General features: G+C 48.4%; 6 protein-coding genes across 6 annotated transcripts; 4 read left to right on the top strand and 2 right to left on the bottom strand.

Moving 5' to 3' along the window:
• Window positions 1-264: 264 nt before the first annotated feature.
• On the top strand, window positions 265-2,399 carry EDB82DRAFT_574350 (Palmitoyltransferase PFA5; the record flags this gene model as incomplete). The annotated part of the gene is made up of 4 exons (XM_025734032.2): window positions 265-292; window positions 525-950; window positions 1,009-1,440; window positions 1,491-2,399. 4 exons carry the CDS (start codon window positions 265-267, stop codon window positions 2,174-2,176), a joined length of 1,572 nt encoding a protein of 523 aa, XP_025584879.2. The 3' UTR covers window positions 2,177-2,399.
• A 1,365-nt stretch (window positions 2,400-3,764) lies between these two features.
• Window positions 3,765-6,784, top strand: EDB82DRAFT_554650 (uncharacterized protein; the record flags this gene model as incomplete). The annotated part of the gene is made up of 2 exons (XM_065609635.1): window positions 3,765-3,991; window positions 4,717-6,784. 2 exons carry the CDS (start codon window positions 3,765-3,767, stop codon window positions 6,542-6,544), a joined length of 2,055 nt encoding a protein of 684 aa, XP_065464662.1. The 3' UTR covers window positions 6,545-6,784.
• Window positions 6,785-9,890: 3,106 nt separating this feature from the next.
• On the top strand, window positions 9,891-11,584 carry EDB82DRAFT_156593 (uncharacterized protein). The gene is made up of 6 exons (XM_065607082.1): window positions 9,891-10,231; window positions 10,299-10,361; window positions 10,420-10,501; window positions 10,562-11,071; window positions 11,142-11,175; window positions 11,239-11,584. The coding sequence occupies exons 1-6, from the start codon at window positions 10,073-10,075 to the stop codon at window positions 11,318-11,320; spliced, it is 930 nt and encodes a 309-aa protein (XP_065464661.1). The 5' UTR covers window positions 9,891-10,072; the 3' UTR covers window positions 11,321-11,584.
• On the top strand, window positions 11,585-12,811 carry EDB82DRAFT_156537 (uncharacterized protein). Its single transcript, XM_065607081.1, has 2 exons — window positions 11,585-12,133; window positions 12,292-12,811. The coding sequence occupies exons 1-2, from the start codon at window positions 11,849-11,851 to the stop codon at window positions 12,598-12,600; spliced, it is 594 nt and encodes a 197-aa protein (XP_065464660.1). The 5' UTR covers window positions 11,585-11,848; the 3' UTR covers window positions 12,601-12,811.
• A 643-nt stretch (window positions 12,812-13,454) lies between these two features.
• Window positions 13,455-14,048, bottom strand: EDB82DRAFT_474453 (uncharacterized protein; the record flags this gene model as incomplete). Its single annotated transcript, XM_065608022.1, has 1 exon — window positions 13,455-14,048. The coding sequence occupies one exon, from the start codon at window positions 14,046-14,048 to the stop codon at window positions 13,455-13,457; it is 594 nt and encodes a 197-aa protein (XP_065464659.1).
• Window positions 14,049-15,344: 1,296 nt separating this feature from the next.
• EDB82DRAFT_497267 (uncharacterized protein) lies at window positions 15,345-17,616 on the bottom strand. Its single transcript, XM_025734024.2, has one exon. It carries the CDS (start codon window positions 17,170-17,172, stop codon window positions 15,613-15,615), a length of 1,560 nt encoding a protein of 519 aa, XP_025584872.2. The 5' UTR covers window positions 17,173-17,616; the 3' UTR covers window positions 15,345-15,612.
• Between the last annotated feature and the right edge of the window lie 1,646 nt (window positions 17,617-19,262).

Raw genomic sequence — 19,262 nt, 5'->3', positions numbered from 1 at the left:
AAGCCCATGTGAGTAACTACTAAGGTTTATACAATAAAGGCTACCTACTCATGGATCAATATCCCTTGACTAACATTACAAGTGCAGAAGACAGCCAATTGTCTTACTGCACGATAGGTGTACTCAACAGTATTTGCAGTATTTACTATTAAAATATCGAGGTTCCTCGGGTTGGCAGAAGTGTCTATCCGAAAACCATCCTGACCAGAAGATGGCGTTTGATGGATAAGATTCCTGTTTGTCAGCCCATGAATATTTCTGCGCATGCCTGTCTACCTGCCAAAATTTGCATGTAAGTCAAGGTTGTGTGTATAAGCAATTGAACAACCTTCTTTCAATATTCACGCAGTCAATGAACTGTAATAAGAACTCAAAAGTATCCCGTATTGGCATATATATAATTGAGACCTTTTCTTTTTACGTGAATATTCCTCATTTTTAAAACAAATCATTTCTCCATAGAGTCGCGTCCTTCCTTGACAGATTCATGGTACTACAGGTATCGACTTCTATATTGCATACAGTGCGAACTACACATCCAAGTAAAATGACCGTCGACATATTATTAGTGGCCCACTCGGACGAGCTGGGCTTGCCAAGTAAGACTTCCGACACCATCATCAATGCGACGACCAAAGATGAGAACATTACCCGACCATCACCAACACTGACACGCTCCCGGTCCTTACCTAACGTTACCACAAGGGCGATTGATACTTTCGCGCTACCGGTACTAGCACGCGCCTCGTCTTTGCCTATTAATCTTGCAGAACCAGCCACAGACATCGACTCTGACAGCTCGTCTGTCTGGACTTTGGCTTGGAGCGATGAGATGCCAGGACCGGCCACCAGCAAGCGCTGTGGAACGCGATGGATTGCGCGTGTGCTTCCCTTTTTTATGTTGATTCTTGTTGGCTATGCAACCTATGATGTTGTGGTATATTGCTGTGGTATGTACTATTCCCTTCTACAATCCCTTTATTTAACACGATACCTAACAATCCACAGTCGAGTACTTCATTCAAAAGACTAGAAAGACAGCAACCGCTATCGTCCTCATTGTCCTCTATGCCATCTTCTTTATCCTCATGGTTGCCGCCTACATCCGATGCTACGTAGCCATTCAATTTAACACTGGCTTCGTGCCCTGGACTGCCGAGAGGGAGGCTGTTGAATCAGAAAGAAACGAGCGATCAACAAACGGCGGAGATGTCGAATCACTACAATGGACCCCTGCGGATACGAACCCTGATAGTCCTGGACTCGAGGCCTTCTACAGCAAGGATGCATTCATATGCGAGAGTGATGGGCTGCCCAAGTGGTGTTCCGAGTGTAGGAATTGGAAACCTGACCGGGCCCATCATTCGAGCGAGTACGGCCGTTGTGTCTACAAAATGGACCACGTATGCCCTTGGATGGGCGGCATCATTTCGGAAACTTGTAGGTCTCTATGCACGAAACTAAGTACAGCTCGGCTAACGCGTCGACAGCATTCAACTTTTTTGTCCAATTCACGTTCTATTGTGCATGTTATTGCATCATAGTCGTAGCCGCTAACGCTTATGTCGCGAAACTTCGCATGGACGCTGGCCAGAGCGTGGAAAGTCGGCTTCTTGTTGGGTTGGCATTCGGTGCTTTGTTTGGTTTGTTCTCTGTCATTATGACTGTCACAGCCTTGAGGTTTGTCTTTCAGAATATCACCAATGTCGACCTGTTCAGGAAGAACCAGACGTTTCGATTGGCGGTTCGAGTTCCCACTGGCACACGATCAACAGACCAGTTTACTACAATTACCTACCCACTTTCCTTCCCTGGGGACGACTCCAGGGTCCCAGGAACAGCACACTCTAATGGCGTTGACCAATCTGATGGCGCTGGCTCTACTGCAACAAATCGAATGGCGGCCAGGGACCAACGGGCCAAACGTACATTCGCTATTCTACAAACGCAATCTGGCGAGAACCCTTGGCACGTTGGATACCAAAACAACTTCAAGAGCGTTATGGGAGAAACCATTCTTGAGTGGCTATTGCCTCTGCGACATTCTCCATGCACCCATCACGATAGCATGGTAAGCGACTACGAATTTGGGCCTCTGGTAGAGCAACTGAAGAAACGTTACGGGCTTGCTGAGGGGGACATCGAGAAAGGTTCGAATGAGACAACTTCAAGTTAAATACTCGAAGAACTACAGTATCCGGCACGTGGAATACAAGAGGTGGAGAGCGGACGGTATGTGTAATATTTAAAGGGGGTAGATCAGTTGGCAGACAGATTCAGCTTAGATGTTTTTTCGACTCAGCGCGTAATTCTTTTGTTATTTCACCATGGCTCTATCAAGAACTATTTCATAGCATACTATACTACAAGTCAAGGAACACAGTGATTTATTTCATCTGAGAGTGATTGCGTCGCGAAGTGGTTGGTGGCCACACACGATGTTTCTTAGACTACCCTGAGAGTATCAGGAAATTTAGCTGTGGAAGCACAAGAGACAGTAACTGAGTAGTAGATCCGTTTATGCGATTTAGGTTGGCCTTCCCAAGACACTAGGATTTAGATGCCAACTTTTCTATTACCCACTAGACTCCCTGCGTAAAAAAGTCTCTTGCTCTGAGGAGAACCACATTTACAAGGAGCTATGACAAGAAGATAACAGTGTAACGCCAAACAAAAAGAAGAACATACAACACCGGGGATTCGCTGGTCGTCACCGACCCAACTACTAATCCAGCGCTTCGCAGCTTGACTATGGGAGAGCGGACGGGATCCCGTATTTTCTACGAGCTTTGGTCGTATGTGCTAGACAAAGTCGTAAATGGGGGAAATATTTGCTTCAAGATTACAGAAGAGAAGGGTGTTGAGTGACAAACAAGCAGGAAAGTAGCCTAAACTGGTAAGCAGAGATCTTAATATTTATACTCTATAAGAATAGCGTAAGTTTGAGGTTGAGAGCGAAAAGAGGCATAGGTGCCTCAGTTACACAATTGATGCAAAGAAGGTCTAGGTTGACCACAGTCCCCAGGGAAACTTGGATTCTTGTATTAACATTGGGGTTTTGTGAAGCAGTTTGTGGGTAAAGAGCAATTACAAGATTATATCAAACTATGCGGAAATCTATTTAGACGGTATCACGTCCGTTTGCGCTGTGAGACAAGTATTTGGTTTTTTTTTTTTTTTTTTTTTTTTGATATAGCTTCAATCGAATCAAATCAATGACGTTTCTTTAGTATACAAACACCCCAACCTCGCATCTTTAATAAAGAATGGAGTGACACCCAAACGATGCAACATGAGGCAAACAGACTCAAATTATGCATGCAGAACCATCTATTCCGAATACTCTCCTGAACTACCCACTTGACTCTTTGCACTAATTGATTCTTCCTTTCGAAGAGGAAAGGCAGGACGTCTGAAAGTGGATCTTTCTTATGGCATCACCAACCTATTACATCTCGCGTTCCTCCTCCCACTCACAACATCTAAGTCAACTCTCATCAGAAACCTATCCTCACAGTTTCACTTGCACGTTGTTGTTTACCTCACCCTGCGAAATTTCGAGAGACCAAAATCAATTCAGCAAGGTCTTACGAAAACAAAGTCTGCGCCCTTAGTCATAACTGCGACCGTCTACAAGAACGCGAGAAATAATACCCGTGAAAAAAACACTGGAAGCATCCGTCTCACGTCACCTTGTCGCAGTCGCATCGTGCAAAAAGAGTTACTCGATCTTTAAGACACAAGCTATTTTCCGGGAAAGCTGAATGGCTTCTTCTCCGCTTCACCGTCCGTTCGGAGCCTCGTCGCCGTTGAACGAAGGTGGTTGGCGACGGTCACAGTTTACGTATCGTCAGTTCTCGCAACTTGCCTCGTCCAACACTTCGAACCCGCTACGCGTTATCGCCCACGTTGACCTGGATGCTTTCTACGCCCAATGCGAGATAGTTCGACTTGGGATTCCCGAAGACAAGCCGTTGGCCGTTCAGCAATGGTGAGTTCAGCGCAATATTTCCTTCGAAACCAGCATGCCATGATTTCATTCTCCTTCCATCACTTGCAAACTCCCCACGCATTACAACACGCGCATTCCCTACTGCAATCTCCATTCCTGTCTCTTGACCCGAGAATCGAGTCAGTCGCTCGATTTTGCCATATACATACAAATACGATTGGACAATTGCGACCAGTTTTCGCCCAGACTTGCGCTGTGTTACCACCTATCGACTGGGAGGATCGTCATTAAAGAAGATCTTAAGACGATCAGTACATGACCAAGGAGAAGAATCATATTATCCCTCTTCAATGCTCGCTAAAAGGGAAAGTATTGGGCTGTCTACACACATGCCAATATTAATCATCACATTCCGCCATAATGCACGCTCTTCTCAACATCAACTTACCTAACGTCTGATTGTTCCTATTGTCTTTCCTCTTTCTTTTTGAATACCCCAGCCTCTCTGTGTGGCTGACTTGAGTAACGCTTGTGTCTCGTCTCATCCTTGTTTTGGTTCTGTCGCCGCATCCTTCTGGACCATTATATGTTGGTCGTCAAATTTGTCACTGCTTTTTCGAAGGACGGTGCGAGAACCCCCGCACTCACAGAAACAGGCATTGTTTGCCACCGTGGAAGTTATATAGAGTCTATGGATGACAGTCCCGAATGACTGCCTACACACACCTGGCAATGACACCAAGATTGGACTAACGTGCAAACAGGCAAGGACTTATCGCTGTCAATTATCCTGCTCGAGAGCATGGCATTGGACGCCATTGTGACGTCGAAGAAGCAAAGAAGCTATGCCCCGAGCTTATTGTTCAGCATGTTGCCACATGGAGGGAGGGCGATGATAAATGGGCATACCGCGACGACGCCGCCGCTAATATTGTGACCGACAAGGTCTCCCTTGACCCGTATCGACTTCAGTCCAGGAAGATCTTGGCCTGTATCAAAGACGCCTTACCTGTAGACTTACAGAAGGTGGAGAAGGCAAGTATAGATGAGGTCTTTCTTGACCTTTCAAGCCAGGTTCATTCAATCCTCCTAGAGCGCTTCCCAGAACTCTCGAATCCGCCTCCGTATGACGACCCTACCGAGAAACTCCCACTACCACCTATTGCTGCGCTCGACTGGCAAACAGACGCCTTGATTGATTTGGATGAGGAACAAGAAACAATAGATCCCGATTGGGACGACGTGGCTATCCTCATCGGCTCTGAGATTATCCGTAAAGTGAGGTCCGAGGTCCGACAAAAATTGGGCTATACATGTTCAGCGGGCGTGGCCAGCAACAAGCTACTCAGCAAGTTAGGCTCAGCTTACAAGAAACCCAATAAGCAGACTGTTGTGCGCAATCGGGCGGTGTCGGCTTTCATGGCTGACTTCAAAGTTACAAAGCTACGAAATTTGGGTGGAAAGCTTGGAGAGCAGATTGTATCGACCTTTAACACCGAGAATGTTACTGAGCTGTTGGAAGTACCTTTGTCAAGCATGAAAGCGAAGCTTGGCCATGACACAGGGTTTTGGATCTTCAATACCATTCGAGGTATCGATACCAGCGAGGTCAACTCAAGAACTCAGATCAAATCGATGCTCTCAGCCAAGTCCTTTCGCCCTACTATTAATTCTTCTGAGCAAGCAATACGATGGCTGCGAATCTTCGCAGCTGACATATTCGCTCGACTGGTAGAGGAGGGTGTTTTAGAAAACAAGAGACGACCAAAGACCATGAATTTGCATCATCGTCACGAGGGACAAGTGCGATCCCGCCAAGTCCCTATCCGCCAAGGCAGGGCCCTGGATGAAGGGTGTCTATTCGAACTAGCTAAGGATCTCCTCTCGCAGATACTCGCTGAAGGCAGAGGCGTATGGCCGTGTGCAAACCTGAGTCTTAGTGTAGGGGGCTTCGAAGACGGCGTTAAAGGCAACATGGACATCGGCGCGTTTTTTGTCAAAGGGGAGGAGGCAGAAGCACTTCGTCTGTCAACTTCAGAGAGCCGCCCTCCTTCTGCTGGTCCCGAGCCCCTTGCAAAAAAGCGACGTGTCGATGGCAGTGGTATTCAAAGGTTCTTTTCTAAGAGGTCCTCAACGGACCACGATGGGAGTTCCTCGAACAAATCACCTACCCCAAACGAAAACACCAATACCGCGCGTACACTATCAGAGGACACTCAAAAGAGCATCAGCTTTGCTACTAATTATGGATATGAGGCCCGCCATGGAACTGACATTGGCTCGCATCAATCTACTGTATCATTGTCGCATGCGAGCGCTTCCAGTACTGAGACGGACCGGAACACACAATTTTCGATCGATCCTCTCAAATGCTCCCGCTGCAAGGCCAACTTTGCCGACCCAGAAGCGCTGCAGAACCACGAGGACTGGCACATGGCCAAAGATCTTCAGGACGAGGAACGTGTCAAGCCCACATTCGCTGAACGGCAATCTACTACACGAAACACCGCACCGAAGACACGAGGGACTGCAGCGAAACGTGGCCGAGGAGGTAAACTTGAGCAAGGTCAAAGCCGGCTCAAATTTGGCTGACTTGGTCAGACATCACGGGAACAGATACCGAACTTACCCTGATCTGTCTTAACTGTCAGAGATGCAATCTGGGGCCACTCCCGCCACCTGCCTTGCGGTTCCCTCAACTCAGAATCACAACACAACGACGTGATTGTTCTGAAAATCGAAGGTATCGGTAGCGCCGTCAAGGCAATGTGGGTTTCCGTAAATGCCCAGAACATCGAGCGTGAGCGCAGGCATAATGCCAGGATTCCATAGACAACCGTCGTCATCATGCTCTGCAGTGTACAAAGTTGCACCACAATAACGCCGACTAAACCAGTGCAGCCGTGGCGATATGGCAACTCACCCTCATTGGGCATTTTCTAACCCCCTGGGGAGACAAACAGGTGAAGATGGTAGGGAGGATGCAGCTGTCGGCCACAGAATTCAAAATAGCCGACACGACATTGCAGGCCGATAAAGTAATGCGAACAGGCGAAACGTACATCGAAGGGATCAGCGAACCGATGAGACAATTGCGCCGTGCTGTTTATGATGCTCGCTCACGCGTGTCGATATCAATCTCACGAGGACCGGAAGTATGTCGATAACATCAATCTGCTGATGTACCTGTGTATCGAGAGCATCGAACATGATGACAAAGTAACCATGTCTTCGACTGGATGGTGTGCCAAGACATTGACACACGCTGGTGTCGAGAAATGATTGGACGATAGAGCTCAGGCATCGAACACCTGGCCCTGGATGCAGAATTTGGGCTTCAATTGGTGCAAGCATTGCTACCCAACCCACCCTCCAGAGCACATCCGAAAAGCCAACCGTTAACCACTCAAGCTAGGAATTGGTCTCAAAAAGCTCAAATGCAGCTGAGGCAATGCTGGAATCTAGCGACACCTGACAAGCATGCTGCTGCGGAAACACGTTGCCTATCATTTGTGGGCGGCATACATAGTTGAAATTTATGCTCAGCAACAACACCGTGACAGGCATAGAGAAGCATGGAGCCACAGGAGTAGATGCCCAATATTCCCGAGACATTTGGGCAAGAGCAAATATTACAATGGTAAGGGAACGACGGAAGCACAGCCGTTCTCACGATGGGCGACAAACAGCAAAGTAGAGTGACAGTGAGCTCCATCTGTCTACGTGTCGCTTAAAGTCAAGACACGATATTGAAACAGCACATATTGGGAGTTCCGAATACTTGACGTGGGATATAAAGCAGCAGTGTGAAGTGTATGATGAGATGTGACAATGGTACCTTAGACACTCATTTTTCTCGTCCACTTTCTGTCACTTCAACAAGGTGATTCCATGCCTTGCAGACCGCGGCACTTCTCAAAAAAGAAACCATACAATTCTCAACCCGGAAAATAAGACGTCATAGCATTGTCAACGTTGCTTTTATTTCTCGGCTTTTATTTCTTCTACATACATCGGATCGCTAGTCCAGACCGCAGGTGCTGACCCTCTGGAAGAAAGGGATTTTCATGTCGACTGTTCAAGTTCTGTACGAGGTGTCTCTGCTTCGCTTGCGGGCGATCATAACTTAGAGTACGGCGTATCGCCGTTACTATCATACCGCCACACCAGAGAAGAAGGTTTGAGTGGGCGTTGGGCATCGTTGAAACAAGGGATAGCCTTGTTCGCGACATTACAAAGTCGACATTGGAAGTCATTTGCCGCGCGTGCTTTTGATGACTGCAACTTGTTTGGCTATCGATAGCTGTCTTCAAACGCTTTACGTTGCTGGGACAAGCAAGGTCGTGGTCTGTTTCGAGCTTTAATCTGAATCGCGACAGGGTCGATCTTTAATAAACGACGGGGTTGAATCAATCCTTCCTTCAGATTTTCGGGATTTGATATTTGAGCCAAAGTACTCCATAACTGACGCAATTCCGCGATCTTTGACAAACAAGGGACAAGCCACGTTGTGACCCGGACGACAGAACACTTTCATTTCCCGAATGGGACAAGACGAAGGAAGAGGCTTTCTACAGTGCATCTGTCACACCACACGAACGGTACATCACGGCTCAAAACCTCAACTGACAGGATAGAAGCGAAGTGCATACTAAAAACTGCACTTCGGACCAAACGTTCGCAAAAGACTGTGCAACAAGCCTGGTCACCAGTTTTGAATCAAATTAACAAGAAGCGACGTCCGGCGAGGCCGCTACCGCAATCATTGATCATCCATTAGCACACGGCGGGCTGCGCTGTGACTCGCCAGCCAGAAACCGTCTCGCCCAAGAGTCAAACGAAAGACAAGAAGGGTTGGAACAACAACATAGAGCCTGTCTTTCAACCAAAGGATCCCGCCCAGCCTCCCCTGGTGCCCAAGTGTCATCAGTCACCGCCAAAGCACAAGCCCAACCTCAAGACCACAACCCAGCCCGGCAAGGCGGAGAAGGCATTGTAGGGCACGCGCAACAACTTCCGGAAGCCCCAGGCGTGCCAACCACATCTGGCTTCGGTAACAAGGCAGTCAAACGGTCCACCAAAACAGGTCGCCACTGGGTACAGGGTTGTTGGCAGCACGGAACAGACAAGGACCAGGCTAGTGAGGATCAGGATCAGAATCAGGGCACCCACGCACCAAGCCAGCAGCGGCAGCTGCAGATCCCGCATTTTGGTGTTGGGTTCGGTCAAGGAGAGAGACAAGCTTCCGTCACGGATAGTCCCAGGCAAGAGCCAGTCGACTCATTCACTGCCCAAGAGCCCAAGGAGAAAAACCCGCCTTCAATAAACGAAAGATTAGCACAGTCCCCGCCTGGCCTCGAACAGCCGGGTCATCCCAGCTTGTACTATCTTGGCTTGCTGCAAAATCAGAACTATCTCCACCACAGGCATCACCACGCCCAACAATATCAGGGTTTTACAGGCGACGACCCATCAATATCAACTCACCAGCAACCTCAACCTCTCAGCTTTGGCCATCAGCATCAGCATCACCAACCTCCTGCATGTTCCTCGCCACCACTTCCTTTTTCTTTCCCCTTTCCATCACCTCCAGCATCAGCACCACCAACATCTGCCTTCGGACTGGCTGCTCCTCCTCCTCCTGCAACTCCACCAAGGCCACCGTCGAGACGACGCTTCCAACCAACGACGTCTCGCCGTCAGCAGAATTTGTCCCACTGTCGTTCCAATTCAAACCTGAGCTCAAACTCCAGTAACGGTGCCAGTGCCAACCGACGTCTGCTGGCCTCACGGTCTCCTGCAAGTCACTCTGCCAGTGGGAAAACCCCTCGTCAGCGCCTAGCACCACCACCTCCGCAGCCAATAGATTGTACAGCCCCACAGGATACGCCCACCGCCCACCACCGCCATTCGCCTTTTCTTCCTTCTCACCCTCACCCTCCTGCTTCTTCTTTTTCTGCCCGTTCTACCCTCTCAGCTCTCTCCACGTCGTCTCCCTCCTCCCCCATTTCCGGGTCTATCTCCTCTTCTCCCGCTCTTCCGTCGACCTTCTCTCCCCTCTCTTCTTCGTCCTCATCTTACCAGACTTGTTCATCGGCCGTATCCTCCCCACACATCAACATGTCGAGATCATCCCGAAACCCTCCCCCAGCCGTTGCCGGCACTGGACGTCAAAATGAATACTTTGTTCCTCGAGATGGCATCGACCGTGAAGTTATCTCTGCCGACATTTGCCGTTACTTGGGCAACGACGCTCTCGTGCGTCCTGGCCACTACGAGGTACGCCAGTGAATAGAGAACCCCGCCATCGTGACGGAACAAATGGCTCACATATCAATCATGACAGAACCCTCAGACAGGCCAAGCTGTGCAAGGCTACTACATCACGGCATACAGGAATCTAACGACTGTGAGTCTTGCATCACTGTGTTAATATATGGATGATAAACTAATGCATATCTCACCAGGCTATGATTGAGGACTTGAAAGCAGACTCTGCGCGCTGGGATAGTGAAAGGCGTGCACAGACATCACGCAATACCTCCGGAGGTACTATTGCCTCGAGAAACGTTGGCGTACCGCCGAGACACTCATCTAACTCACCTGTAGTGCAATACCGCTACTCGGAGACGCATCAGTCGCGTCAGCATCATGGTCCTACCGAAGGCCCCTACGCAACCGATCCTTACGCTCGTGACTCTGGCTTTGACGGAGGACCCAGGTATCCAGGAACAGGTGCTCCCGGTTACACTGGTGCCGCCGGTTCATATAGCCAATCCTATGGCGGCTCAAGTAGTGGGTTTGCCGGTTATACTCAAGCCCAGCAATCTCCTCCCCCAGCGGATGCCAGGTTTAGCTCGACTCCCGCAGCTGCTGTCATGAACACACCCTACCAGGCTGGCCAAAGTCCCTATGTGGACGTCGGAACAAACCAAAGGCCCAGAGGATACGATGCCTATGCTAACCAGGCTGCCGCCGCCGCCGCCGCCCAGCAGCAGGCTTATGCCACTTCTGCACCTTCGCAACCCGGTTACCCGGCCACTGCTGCTTACCAATATTCAGGTCAGGCTCCTCCTGCGGGCTACACGATGCAGCCCCAGGATCCCTTCTATGGTCGTGGTGCGTACAGTGGAGGGCCCGATGGGCAGGTTTTCATGAGGATGGCGTACTAATTATTGAGCTCCAGCAGGTCAACCAGCCCAAGGATATACCCAGGCCTCACAGTATGAAGAAACCCCCCGGACTCGCGCTTCCGCGACACCAACAAATACTCAAACAAATCCCAGTGGCACCTCCAGCAGCCGACGTAGTGAACGAGAGAGCGACAGGCACAGCTCCGACCGTCACCACCGCTCCAGCCGCCGGTAAAAGGTGTGTTTCCGGAGTACCACGGCCGGTCTTTGTGCCCGTCCCTTTGCCTAAGCTTGACGAGACGCCCCGACGTTTTCGCGAGTGTGATGATTTCTGCATTATGACCGGGATTACATGGAGTACGGCTTATTTTCCCCTGGAACGACCTCTTCCTCTTTTCTGTTTCTTCCGGAGATGACCCCTTCAAAGGCTAGGCTTCAGGTTTCTTTTCTTTGGCTGGTGCCACCACCAAGTTGCAAGTTTGCATCTTAACAGGAGTTTCCACTGGAAAGGTATCCCGTCACTTCTTCCTGGAGATTAATCCTATCATCTACGAACCTGGATTCCCTGGAGTCGATAATACCCCTGGACATATCAACTACTATTGCCATCGATGATGCCCTGGACACGAACTGGATCTTTTTTTGAGACGCATACCCTTGGGGCCTTTTTTTCTTTTACATTTTATGACGGACGACCTTGCATTGTGGATGAGCCTTGCCTGGATTGACGACCTCATCGACTACGGACATTATTACCACGCGGATGAGACCATGCTGCATACGTTTTACACTGGGACACGGCGCTGAGTTGGAAAAGGAAAGGGAGCCATCCCTTACCAGGTGGACTTGGGGTGGTATCTCATGTCATGGCCTTGCTGTCCGGATCCGCCCTCGGGAAGTATTCTGTTTTCCGTTCTACCTGGATCTGGCTGGTTCTTGCTCTTTTCGTTCAATGTCTTTGGCCCCCGGATTCTTCGATGTGAACCATCGTCGAGACGCGGCGTTTATTGAAATAATAATTGGCAGAGGCCGGCATCCGGACAGCAAGGTGAGTTCGAACGAGCTTGTATATATTAGCCAACCTTTTCAAAGGATCTTTTGCTTCCCTTGTTCCCTCACTCCCACGTCCCTTCCACCTGATGGACTCTCCATGGATTTTGTCTTGATATGAATCGCAAAGACACTGACTCGACAGACTTGACTCAGGCAGCTAGGCGCGCAAACTTGAAATGCCTGGACACAGACTTCTCCTGGATATCTCCCTGGACGTACTTGGATTTACCTTCTGAACAACCACCTGACAATTGCCTCTATACATTACCAAGGAATGGACCCAACTCATCAGGATTGTGCTTTTATCCGGAAGTTTACCTGCCTCAGCCGAGGTTTGCTCATGTCCGTCTGGGACGTACTCGCACCTATCTGCGTCCGCAATGGGTTGCTTGGGATACAAACACAAACAAAAGCCAGAGCATACCATTGCACAGGAGTCAAGGTAACACGCGCAAAAGGTGATTCAATGACTGCCCACTTGAAATCATCCTCGCTCCGCGTCCTCGGATTGCTGCAACTTGCTACACTATTGCCTGCAACATGAAACGCTTGTCGCTCTGGCTCTGCACAAATTCGTTCCCGCTTCCATTCTGGATTAATGCTGCTTTAAGTCCTCTGGGATAGTCAACTTCTTCAAATCTGGAATTTTGCTACACCCTGCTGGCCACTTGGTCATCGTGACAACTCGGCATTTTGGAATACACAAAGCTTGCGGAAACCTTTCCTCCGGAACCATATCTCAGCATGCCATCAACTATGGACAATCCCACTTCGTCTACAGGCGACACTGTGTTTTTCAAACCATCCTGCTCCTGAATTTCTCCATGAGAACTAGACCATATCGACACCGGAATTGGAACTTCATCAACCCTATGGTTTGACAATGCCTGTACAGCAGTATGGATGGTGCAGGAGGAAGATTGGTCAGGTTAAAGGTGGTGATTCTGCGGCTTATTTTCAATTCTTTGAACTTGGATCCATGGACTTATTCTCTTTGGCTGTTTTGCTGTACTGTCATTTATTGTCTCTTACGTCGTTCAGCGAAAATTTTGCTTTTGATTGGAGATACACGGAGTTTAAGAGGTTGCCTATATCTTCCGTTCGATTCGATTGTTTGAAAGAGGATTATGAAACTATTATTATTGCAAAAGTTTGATTGGAATACAAGAGTTGGTCATGTCTTTGAATGAATGAGAAGATTTGTTTGCCATCGAGTGAGATGAAGAAATAAGAATACCTTTGAGCCAACTGCCACGAAATACTAATGCGCCCTGTCACTTTGAAGACCCCAAAAGATTCTCTCTTGCCATGCAAACTCAAGGGCCCCGATCGATAGATTGGCGACTCCGACGCCTGTAAGGGTGGTGTGAGTGAAGTCGCTGGTGAATGCAATGGGCTGTGTGGTGATGTCTGGGAAGCCTATGCCCACCCGCAGTCGCAGGTTCTGGAGGAGGCGCTTCGAGAATACCATCATCAAGAAGCATTTCAACGACGGCACGCACCCAAACTTCACAATGGGTTGCATAATCGGGGAGAGAGGCATAATTGACAGGGCTGAGCGGCCTCGAATGGTCTTTGATCATGGCTCTCATACGATCGAGATCCTGAGATGCGATGTATCCAACGAATCGACTCTGGTGAATATCGCCCATGTGTGCTGGGGAATTGAGGATGTCGGCTGTGACAGGCAGTATGGTTTGTGGATGGTCTTGAAGAGGGAGGTCTGTGACGTAGTACAGGTAGCCAGCTGGTCGAGGGAAGCTAGTTGGAATAAAGATCTTGTGAACGTTTGGGGAATGCTCTATGTGAAAGACTTGATACCGAGGTGGCTCGGGGTCATGGACAGATACGATAGGTGCTGATTCACCTACAACAGTCTGAGGGGAGCCAAGATTTACTTGGAGAATCATGGTACAGACTGGACGTGAAGGTGTAGTGATAGAAGTTTTCGTATGCTGGTTGAAACTAAGAGTAGCGTGCTTAATGGCGATCAAGAGGATGACCATGATGCCGAATACACTTGATTTATATCAGTGGGTTCGCAGTTATCAGATGCGGAGGTAACAAAGAAGACTGACCGAGCGCATGCAGAGAGTCATCTGATCCCCTGTGTGAACCCGTCCATATCATAGCATACGAGGTGTTGTTAGGATAGCTTGCACTTCGACGCCTGCGGGTGGCCGAGAGCTAGTAAGAGCAGCTGTACTGCTCCGGACTTGGTCTGTTTGTAGTGTTGATGCCGAATTATCAGTGGACATGGCCAGCGGTGATAGCTGCCTGTAAAGAAAGGTATGGGTCTTTTGGAACTTGCCAAGATATGATTTCCATTGCTACTTGTATCTGGCGACTGTCTGCTTCTTGCTTGACGCTTCTTACATCGAGTTAGTTTGACTCTCCAATATGACGATGGAGCACTATGATCTTGTCGTCGATTCGGATTGCATTGACAAAGCGAACAAGGTAGTTGGGTTACTGCATATTGCGCTAGCATGCCTGGCCGAAGATTCGACAGATGCTGCACTCGGCAACAGGCTCACGCTGTGTGGAGGTACTGGTGTAACCGCACAGGGCTCTGTTTGTTTGACATTGCTAACTCTGGAAGGAAACTTGGCCGACTGTTGCCGTTTGTTGTGATGTTCTCCCAACAGCATGGGCTGCTGAGTGGAGGGTCGAGGCGGGTGGCTGCGTAGGCTCAAACACAAGCCTGGGCTCTATCGAGTTGTTTGCTGGCGCGGCAGAACATCACGTTTCGGTATACCGATATACGAGAATAAAATAGAGTGGATGTATGTTTGTCAAGTCTTTGCAATACCGCAGTCGATAGTCCAATGCGTGCACAGAGCAACAAAGATGATGTGTCGAATGGAGCAGTCAGATATAAATGTTAGTTACTTGCCAGGTACCTACTAAGGTGCTTAGGTACTACCTCGTAGTACTAATAGAGAACGACGGAGGGATAGACTAGGATCTATAGACCCGTGGGATATTCTGGGAGAGGCCTGCATCTGGCAGAAAGGAGCCCGGATTTGCAAGGACAATCGGTCGGTGTGTCTGTAGCTTCCCGTAACGATTCACGCATGACCATTCACGCCGACTGATTAAATCCTACCTACCTACCTAGGTACGCAGCGAGCGGAAGAAGGTACCTACCTAATATGGATCTGTCTGAGCCTCTTTCCTCGGAGCTGCAAGCCTCGGGAGTTGTACTTGGATTAGTATCTCTAACTTGATATTCGCCTCGCAGTAGTGGTGGGAGTTGTGCAGGAGATACTTAGATACTTGGTAGATTTATTAGATAACTGTACCATGGGAAGCAAGTGCTAAACACACAAGATCAACAGCTCGTCAAGGGGGCAACGTGGTGAATTGAGATACAATCTGCTATCACACTACTCCATCTCATCTCTTCGTTTCACAACTCGCCATGATCATCGATCGCTGCTGCAAAGTCGGAACAGAAAGGCTATACTAGATTTACTGAGACTTGAACTCCATCCCCAACCTCTTTTTGATCTTATCCCTCTCCGCGATTAAGCCAACGATGCCAAACGACCTCTTCTTCCACCCTTCATCGATTGGCAGCCTTTCTTCTTGAAGGAAAGCCTTAGCATAGCCACACTCAATCCTATCTCCAGTACCAATGACATTTAGTATCAGAGCAATCTCTGCACATGCAAGATCGTTCTCAAATGCACCATATTGAACATCTGGATTATCTGCTTTCTGTCTAGCGATGCGTTTCTTGCGGAACTCAACGAGATCATCAGCTGTGATAACCTTGCCATCCTTGGAGCTAGCAAGAAGGTCTTCGACAAGGTCTTTTTGAAGAGCAATATTATCGCCCTGTTGGTGATCCCGGCGGGTCAAGGATATGTCGTGCTCAACTGTATTAGGCAAGCCGAGCTGATCCAAGTTCAAGACTCTGTGACCTTCAGAGTCAAACTGTCCTGGCTTGCGCATGCCAAATCTTCCCATGACGGACCACGGGTCAGTCACAGTCTGCCATAACTTCTGAAAAAATGACCTTTCAATGACTGGATCGTCGTGGAATTTGGAGGGCGCACGCTCTTGGAAGATTGGATTGGCAAAGGCGACACCAAGGGGTTTGGAGAGTCCGATGGCGTTCATCCCTGCCAGGACTTCTTCAATACGTACGTTTCGACCATCCCGAGGAAGATAACCGTGGTTTGCGAGACTGTTGATGAGTGGGCAGGGACCTCGTATGTCATTGGGGCCTGAAGGGGCATATGCGCCTTTGATGAGTGGTTGAGTAGATGATGCCATCACGTGCGAAAGAGTATCATGAACCTTTGCCAATAGTCTCGGGCAGCAAGGCGAAGGTTTGGAGAGAGAGGGGAAAGAAAGCCCAGAAGATATAGAAAACAACGAGGGGCAATGTAATGTGATTGATTTACGCAGATCATCTCGTCTTACCAACCGTAGATAACATCCATCAATCTGCAGCTCTTGAAGGCCCCCCGGCCAGTGAAACAGCTGACAGTCGAGACTATTGTTGCTAACCTCCCCATTAACTTCAGCCAGCCTCTTATTCGGATGCCGAATCATGGGCACAGCTGTTGGATTTACGTGACCCCTGATTGGGCTCAGACAAATCTCACTCTTGTTTGGCGGCTTGTTCCGCTTTGACCCCCCCTCTTCAGCTTCGCCAGCGTTCAACCATGATACTTTTCGACAGCGTGGCACAATATAAAGTACCTGTGTGGCCTCAGTACTAAGCTCAAGCGCAATATATGTGATAGTCTTGATGATGAACTGACAGATATACTGGCTCAGCCATGCTTCTGAAGCCCAGATCTTGGCCTTTACGATACAAGGTGAGCAGACATCTGACCTGAAGTACCCCAATAAGAATCCAAAAAAAACCGTCGGTCTGCATTTAGTACAGAGTACATGCTCTAACAAGTCCTGCGATGGTCTATGATTGGTTTGTCGACTGGCTCGCCTACCTGTTAACTTGATACATGAACACACATTGTTTGGACATAACGATGATATGCACGGGTCCAAAGACATATATTTTCTTATCCCTTTCCATAATTATGAACCGGCTATAAGGGTTCAGGTGAATAATTGTGAGATCGTCAACGATATTGGCGTGGGCTTCTCCATGCAAGCACACATATTATTGAGGCTGGCATCGAGAACGGGTACGCATTTTGTAAAGGCATATGCCATTCAACTACATAAAATGACATGCTCTGGTCTAAACATTCACAAGAAGAGATCATATAACATGGAAGTAATGTATGGGCTGGAATAGGGACTATGGTTCTTGAAACTCCTTCTGCTAACAAACTATCACTGTAATGGAACAGCGCAATGGCTTCAGTATGGGAACTCAACACTACGTAGAGAAGTTTGTCCGTAGGCCAAATCACAATTCGGACTCATCTCTGGCATGTTGTTCAGTTTCGCCAGAGGTCATCGAGGAGTAAGTAGCACGGGGAGTGTAGTTTTAACGGTCTTGGGTGACAGATTTTTATTTATTTTTTTTTATAAAGGCGAAGCTGGCCTCGAGCCTTGAGATGCCAGGTTGTGACTAAAACATGGCGGTTAGACACTTAACACCTATTTGCAAGGAATACGATACGTGTTTATCGTGACTACCTACTAAGGTACTGACAAAGGCGGTTAACGCAACTAGTCCAATGTCTCACAAATGTCTTTCGTTTGTCTCTGCAGCACCTACGTTATCCCTCTGCCGACTTGATCCACATTTCAGACCTGAGAGAAGCGCGCGAATCTCAAAATCAACTGCAATTGTGTTGGGTGATGATGTTGGACTTTCCCCCACGTACAAAAGATTCTTGGCCTTCTCGGCCTTGATATGACGAGGGTGACGTTTTTAAGGGGACCAACAATTTGGAGTTTCCGCATCTGCAGTAACCCAACTAACTATTCTAAGCCAAAAGCGGTGAGGGGGAAATTGGCGGGGCACTAACGTTGATGGTGTTGGACCCTGCGATCTAACTGGGTTTTTTTATGATTTGTTTTGACCATTTCATGCTGCTACCTGTTACCTATAAAGCTGAAAAAGTACCTACCTTAGATCATGACTCCATGTGACCGACTCTTTGATGAACGCAGTGATCAACGCAATGCAACCAGTAGTACTCGATAACTGGCAGTACAAAGTAGCATTCAACATCCCACTTTCTACTGTGGATGGATGTCAGGGATCACTTCAGGCCCTTGTTGGTCGTCAGGGCATTATCCTCCGGGGAAAGCCCCGACCTAATAAAGAAATTGAGTCTCGACCCTAAAAGAAAAAGGAAAGACAAAGTGATGGCCAATTCTGTCATGGATGACCTCGTGCTTTGCTCGTGGCATGCTCGTGCTTGGTTTGGTGCTTTATGTACAAGACGCCAAGATCCTGTGCGTCGTGAGACACCTTTTCCATTGGCTGAAAACATCAACTTGCTTTGACTCGAGATTTGGACAACCCTTGCATTACATCTGGCAGCTGCTTCTGCCTTGGCTTTCCTATCACTGTGTTCCTGACGTTTAACGTCCTACCTAGTGAATAAACTTGTGATAGTGCCTTCCCTTTAAGCCATAACGAACGTTATTATGTGCTCTTGCCGCTAGTAGGTAGCTGCACTTGCATCAAGCAGTGAATAACTGTTGGAAATCATCTAGTGCAGCTCTCCATACCTGCCTAAGCATAGGTACCTAGGAGGAAGATTCCTTCTAATAAATTACTAGGTAACTTTCCATCTCTTTCAACAAAGTTTCCGTTCTCACACATTGCTTGTCAGTACCCAGATATCCATTCATCATCACATCCATATCAAGATTTCATCATCTACCGAAAGAAGGAAACAAAAAGACCACCCGGACCCACTGAAAAGTCAAAACGTGTGCGTTTGTTTTTCTTCGCTCCTCCAGTTCATTTGACTCCGTCCCGACGCCGTCTCCAGCTTCCGCCGCCGAGTGACCGACCGAATTCAGTCCCACACACAGTCGGTCGGACTTGAATTGGTCTCGGAGGATTAAAAAAACAAACAAATTAACTGCTGAGAGCCAACAAGGCGAAATTGATCAAGTCGCTCTATGCCATTCTGGACCAAATCTCATGTAAATCCTTTTCTTTTTCCCACCCT

This window comes from Fusarium venenatum (genome assembly GCF_020744135.1).
Source record: "Fusarium venenatum strain MPI-CAGE-CH-0201 chromosome Unknown EDB82scaffold_2, whole genome shotgun sequence".
In the NCBI taxonomy this organism is placed as follows: Eukaryota; Fungi; Ascomycota; class Sordariomycetes; order Hypocreales; family Nectriaceae; genus Fusarium; species Fusarium venenatum.
This window is presented reverse-complemented; position numbering and strand designations above follow the sequence as displayed.

Bases quoted from the DNA above. Each gene is read 5' to 3' on its own strand.
- EDB82DRAFT_156593 (XM_065607082.1), top strand. From the start codon at position 10,073: ATGTCGAGATCATCCCGAAACCCTCCCCCAGCCGTTGCCGGCACTGGA. The intron at 10,362-10,419 runs GTGAGTCTTGCA...ATATCTCACCAG, and splicing joins CATACAGGAATCTAACGACT to GCTATGATTGAGGACTTGAA. The intron at 10,502-10,561 runs GTACTATTGCCT...ACTCACCTGTAG, and splicing joins ATCACGCAATACCTCCGGAG to TGCAATACCGCTACTCGGAG.
- EDB82DRAFT_156537 (XM_065607081.1), top strand. From the start codon at position 11,849: ATGAGACCATGCTGCATACGTTTTACACTGGGACACGGCGCTGAGTTG. The intron at 12,134-12,291 runs GTGAGTTCGAAC...GACTTGACTCAG, and splicing joins GCCGGCATCCGGACAGCAAG to GCAGCTAGGCGCGCAAACTT.
- EDB82DRAFT_497267 (XM_025734024.2), bottom strand. From the start codon at position 17,172: ATGTCTTTGGACCCGTGCATATCATCGTTATGTCCAAACAATGTGTGT.